At 41.7% G+C, this 6000-nt stretch overlaps 1 protein-coding gene across 6 annotated transcripts in view; it reads left to right on the top strand.

Moving 5' to 3' along the window:
* The window catches only part of chd1 (chromodomain helicase DNA binding protein 1), a 33203-nt gene extending 27423 nt beyond the window's left edge, over nt 1-5780 (top strand). For 3 of the 6 annotated variants that reach the window (XM_058057252.1, XM_058057253.1, XM_058057254.1), the window contains 7 exons: nt 201-515; nt 580-714; nt 3165-3343; nt 3463-3562; nt 3646-3697; nt 3780-4002; nt 5285-5780. In XM_058057252.1, coding sequence (XP_057913235.1) covers nt 201-515; nt 580-714; nt 3165-3343; nt 3463-3562; nt 3646-3697; nt 3780-4002; nt 5285-5531 — 1251 coding nt within the window. In that variant the 3' untranslated portion in view covers nt 5532-5780. The remainder of the gene's footprint in view (nt 1-200; nt 516-579; nt 715-3164; nt 3344-3462; nt 3563-3645; nt 3698-3779; nt 4003-5284) is intronic. The other 3 variants (XM_058057257.1, XM_058057255.1, XM_058057256.1) reach the window with 3 other exon arrangements.
* The last annotated feature ends 220 nt before the right edge of the window (nt 5781-6000 follow it).

Genomic DNA, 6000 nt, shown 5'->3' on the forward strand with positions numbered 1-6000 from the left:
TAGTCAGTAACTTTGGATTTCATACATGAAATGTGTTAAATCAGTGTGTGAGGCATATTGAAGAGAGAAGCGGAGAATCTAGTCTAATATTTCCGCCAGTCAACTTTCATTGCATATGTTGGTCGGAAAGCGAAGGTCTGCTATCTACCAAGATCCTTTGTGTGTCCTTGGCACACAAAAAAAGATCTGACTTGACTCAGTTTCAGGAAATGGCAGTGAAGACTCCAAGCAGAAGAAGCCGAGCGGACCGGGCCACAGTGAAGGATGACAACGAGGACCAGGAAGAAGAAGATGACAACGATGAGGAGGAGGAGGAAGAAGAGGAGGAAGAAGAAGAGGAGGAAGCTCAGCAAGATGATGGTTCTTCATCTGGTGAGAGGGAGGTGCAAGAAGAAACAAAAAAAGAATGCAAAAAGGAAGAAAGTTGGGATGGAAGAGAAACAAAGGAGCCCAAAGAGAAAAAAGAAGCCATGCCCATGGAAGAAGACGATAAGCAAGAGGACAATGTGGAGAAGGTGAGCCCTCTGAGAAATACATTGAATTTAATGACAGCACTTCAATTGTTTCTCTTCTTTTCAGCAGAGTGAAAACAAAGCTGAGCTCAGAGAACGGATAAAGAAAGCATCTGATGTGCCAGTCCACATAACGGCAAGCGGCGACAACATTCAAGGCCTGGAGGAGTCTGAAGAATTAGACCAAAAAACATTTAGCGTGGTGAGTTCAAACATGACAACCTCAGCCGTAAAAGGAACATATTATGCTCATTTTTGACCCGTTTTTATGTGGTCCTATAGAGCAGCTACACACAATAATTAATGTCTGGATCTTCCAGAATCTGCACCTACTCCAGCTGTATATCCTTGGCTTTGTGCTTCCCGCCAAAACGGTCTCTTTTAATGTATCCACACCCACTCTGTTGTGATTGATCACACGCCCAAAGTGCTTCCCAACTACATGCTTTGTCAGAGGCGCCATTGGTGCTCAGAAGCCGGACGTGAGGGCGTTGCGCTTACTAACTGCAGGCAATCTTGGCACAACATCGGTAGTGGAAATGTGATCATTAGACATTTTTAACAGGACTACCAGACATAGGTGAGCACTGCGGTTCTCTCCACCTCTGTGGATGCACAGCGTGTCTGACATTAATGCATCTTTCCCGGCGAGAGCGTGCTGCCATCTGGCTTCAGCAACAGTTTGGCAGGTATTTGGTAATGGTTTAATTTCATTTGAACATGCATCAGATTACAATTGAGTGCATCACATAATCAGTTCACAGTTCCACATGCCCAAAAGGAATAGGAAGAAGGAAAGCTTACTAAATCCTACCCCTCCATCTGGTACTTTTACAATCGGTAACTTACATTTGTTCACTTCCTGCCTTTCTAATATAATTAAAGTTTAAGTTTTTTTTGTTTTGTTTTGTTTAATTTTGTATATTTTGTCACATGCCGAAGTACGAGGTGATTTGACCAGCCAATGACATAATGGGTATGATGACTGTCAATATAGTGATATATATAGCACATCATGACTGGTTCAAGAGTCTTCATCCTTGTATTTAGCAAACAACTGCTTGTATTGTTTCTTGAATTGGCTCATCGTTGTGCATTGTTTGAGGTCCTTACTCAATCCATTCCATAGTTTGATTCATACTGAAATGCTATGGCTTTCACATTCTTGTTCACAAAAACAGTCCCGTGTGAAATGCCGTTGACAGATAAACATTTTTCTCTTGCTGGGAATCACCAACTCCAATAACTTCTGCCTTCGTGAACAGAGAGGCAAAGCTTGGGACAATCATCTGTGCACACTTCTTAGCTTCGTTTTACTCGTCCATACACAAACACTGAAGCAGCACTTTTTCAAAATCTTCACTTTGGCTGGAGTTTTCCAAAAGCTCACGATTTAAGGCCAAAACACAGAGAAAAATAAGCTTTTTATAATATGGGTGTTGGTGAGGACATGATGTGATGCTTGAAATGAAGTCCTAGACCAGGGGTGGGCAAACTACGGCCCGGGGGCCACATCCAACCCGCCAAGTGTTTGAATACGGCCCGCCCGTTCTTTCCAAAGTATTTCATTTAAAGTCAACATACAAGCTGGCATCATGGCTTGAGCCGACATTTTCATGGTTTGGCTGTTTTATCAATTTCGTTATTTGATGCGGTCTGTTGTTTACAAAGTGCTCCTGAAAAAAGGGACACAAGCACATAATAATAATAATAATAATAATAATAATAATAATAATAATAATTTTAAATAATTAATTTATTCTTCTTATATAAATTTATAACGCACTTTACATCAAATATAATAATAACAAATAATATAAAATAATACTAAATTTATTCTTCTTATTATAAATGTATAATGCACTTCACATAATAATAATAATAATAATATAAAATAATAATAAATAATATCAAATAATAATAAATTTATTCTTATTATAAATTTATAACGCACTTTACATCAAATTATCTTAAAGTGCACACATAGCAGATTGCATAACACTTTTACAGATACAATAATTTAGTTATTTGATGCGGTCTGTTATTTACGAAGTGCTCCTGAAAAAGGGACACAAGCATATAATAATAATAACAAATAATAATAATATAAATAATAATACATTTATTATAAATTTAAGTGCGCCTGAAAAAAAGGACACAGGCACATAATAATTATAATAATAACAAATAATAATAATATAACGTAATAAATTTATTTTCTTATTAAAAATTTATAACACACTTTACATCAAATAAATGATCTCAAAGTGCACATATAGCAGATTGCATGACACTTTTAATAATTTTATTAGAGATTTAATAATTTCGTTATTTGATGTGGTCTGTTGTTTACAAAGTGCTCCTGAAAAAGGGGACACAAGCATATAATAATAATACAAATAATAATAATAAAAATAATAATAAATGTATTATTATAAATTTATGACGTACTTTACATCAAATAAATGATCTCAAAGTGCCCATAAAGCAGATTGCATAACACTTTTACAGATACAATAATTCCAGCTGGACTGTTATGTGTAAAATATCGAGTCTGGCCCCCCCGTCAATTTTGTTAAATCAATGCGGCCCGCCAGTCAAAAAGTTTGCCCACCCCTGTCCTAGACTAATGTTTTGTGTTTGGACGTGCAGTGTAAAGAGAGGATGCGGCCTGTGAAAGCAGCACTCAAGCAGCTGGACCGACCAGAGAAGGGACTGTCGGAGCGTGAGCAGCTGGAACACACCCGGCAATGCCTCATCAAGATTGGAGACCACATCACAGAGTGTCTCAAGGAGTATTCCAACCCTGACCTCATCAAACAGTGGCGAAAGTGAGCAAGCGCACACACGTTAATGAACCTGTAGAGGAGCGATCACATGACTGCGTGCTATTTAAGTGAATTATTTGCTGTTTATTTAAATTGTTTGTTGATGTTGTTGGCTTTGACAGAAACCTGTGGATATTTGTTTCAAAATTCACCGAGTTTGACGCCAGGAAGTTGCATAAATTGTACAAGCACGCTATCAAGAAAAGACAAGAAAACGCTCAAGTATGTGCCCTGCAGTATTCCTATATCCTCCATCAAACGTGGGGGAAAATGTTGTGTGTATGATAAATGTTCCTTTTAAACAGGCAGCAGAGCAGAACACCAGGAGTGCAAACACAATGGGCTACAAACACGCAGGTACAGTGGTGTTTGCTCACCGTCAGTGCAGAATAAGACCAATCGCTAGATGCAGAGTGATGACTTTGTGCTCTGTCCACAGATATTGAACGTCTGAGGGACAGCTGTCACCAGGACGACAGCAGCAGGGACAGCTACAGCTCAGACAGACATCAGCCCACAGTTCGCCAGCACGACACTAGCAGGGACCGACACAGCCTGGAAGCTCACAGGAAGACTGTAGGGGAGTCCAGGAAAAGATCCTACTCCTCATTTAGTAATGGCAAAGACCACAGAGACCACTACCGACCCGACAGCAGGGACAGGTGAGTACTCTTTCTGTATTGTCTTCAAAATAATACTTTTTATAGCTCCAAAATAAATCCTTATATTAACTTTTATTGCCAAACAATGCACATTGTACTCCAAATCAAGACGTGGGGTTCCTGTACAGAATACAGTAGATCCTTGCTTTTTGCAGGAGTTCCAATATGAGGTTAGAGAAGAATGTTTGTAGATTACATTGGGATTTGTAGAGAGTAGGGAACAGATTGGAGGAGGAGATACTAGAAGAGTGGAGGTTTACCCTGGAAAGGAGAGGAATGAAGATTAGCCACAGCAAGACAGAGTATATGTGTGTAAGTGAGAGGGACCCAAGTGGAATAGTGAGGTTACAGGGAGAAGAGATACAAAAGGTGGAGAATTTTAAGTACTTGGGGTCAACAGTCCAGTACAATGGAGATTGTGAAAAGGAGGTGAAGAAGCGTGTGCAGGCAGGATGGAACGGTGGAGGAAAGTGTCAGGCGTGATGTGTGATAGAAGAGCTTCAGCTAAAATGAAAGGAAAGGTATTAAAAAAATGTGGTGAGACCAGCCATGTTGTTTGGTCTAGAGACAGTGCCACTGAGGAAAAGACAGGAAGCAGAACTGGAGGTAGCAGACATGAGGATGCTGAGGTTCTCATTGGGAGTGAACAGGATGGATAGGATCAGGAAGGAGTACATCAGAGAGACATTACATGTTTGAGGCCTTGGAGATAGTCAGAGAGGCCAGACTGAGATGGTTGGGACATGTCCAGAGGAGAGAGAGTGAATATATTGGTAGAAGGATGCTGCGTTTAGAGCTGCCAGGTAGGAGGCGTAGAGAAAGACCAAAGAGGTTTATGGATGTAGTGAAGGAGGGTAGTTGGTGTGAGAGAGACAGATGCAGAAGACAAGGTTGGATGGAGGAGATTGATTTGCTGGGGTGACCCCTGAAGGGAAAAGCCCAAAGAGAAAGAAGATAAATAGTGCAGTAGTACATCGCCATTATATTGAAACATGCTTATGTTGGTAACCCGTCATTGTTGCCCACTCATCAATTTTTGGTCCACTGGGTTATTACTAAACGGTGCCCCCTGAAGTGGACATACTCGGTCAACTACGTTTGTGGGCATCGTTATCGTTAAGATACAACATAACTACCATCGAGTCAGCATCAAAAGTGACTTCCTTTTCGGTGCAAAATAAAAGCATTACAGTATCTTGCTGTGAGGCATCGACGTCGAAATGCGTTGCGCAGTATCATGATCGTGGGAAAGTGTGTTGTTAATTGTGTGTCTGTGTTGCAGACATTACAGCGACGGCAAACAAAGGAAGCTGGAGGAGGTACGCTCCAGCAGAGACCACCGACTGGACCTGAAGGACTTCCCGCACTCGGACCAGCGCTCGTCATACCGCTACCACTCGGACTGGCAGACGGAGCAGAGGGCGTCGGCCAGTGGACCGCGCTCGCCCCGAGACCAGCGCTCACCTTACGACTATTCCTCCGACCACAAGAGCACGCCGGAGCAAATCTGGAGCAGCCGCAAGACATAACAGCAGCTGGCGCGCCTGCCGGTAGCCGCCATGAACTCTCCAACACAGCAGATGCCTTACAGGACGCCACCTGATGCTGTCGAAGCACGCTAAGCAGCGAGGGAAGAAGAATCAGAGCTTATTTTTGTATTTAAGAGTTGAAAGCTGCATGCAGCACACCTTTTTGTTATTTTTATATGGAAACTTTTCCTTTTTTTTTTTTTTTTTTACCTCCGGTCAGAACAGACCCCGAGCGCTGCCTCATAGTCCCACCAACCCATGACACTGGATGCTATGTGTTCCCGTCTGTCGAGCTTCATGTGACGATTGACCTTATTTAAGTAGAAGCGTCACTTGTCACATCATCATGTCACAAGCGGACGGTCAATCCAGTCTGGGCTCAGGCTGACCACCTGAAGTACCTCATTTCCACCATTTCTTATTGGTTTTTACCCCCCCCCCCCCCACCACCACATGAGAATTATTTAAG

Source organism: Doryrhamphus excisus, chromosome 19, assembly GCF_030265055.1.
Source record: "Doryrhamphus excisus isolate RoL2022-K1 chromosome 19, RoL_Dexc_1.0, whole genome shotgun sequence".
NCBI lineage: Eukaryota > Metazoa > Chordata > Actinopteri > Syngnathiformes > Syngnathidae > Doryrhamphus > Doryrhamphus excisus.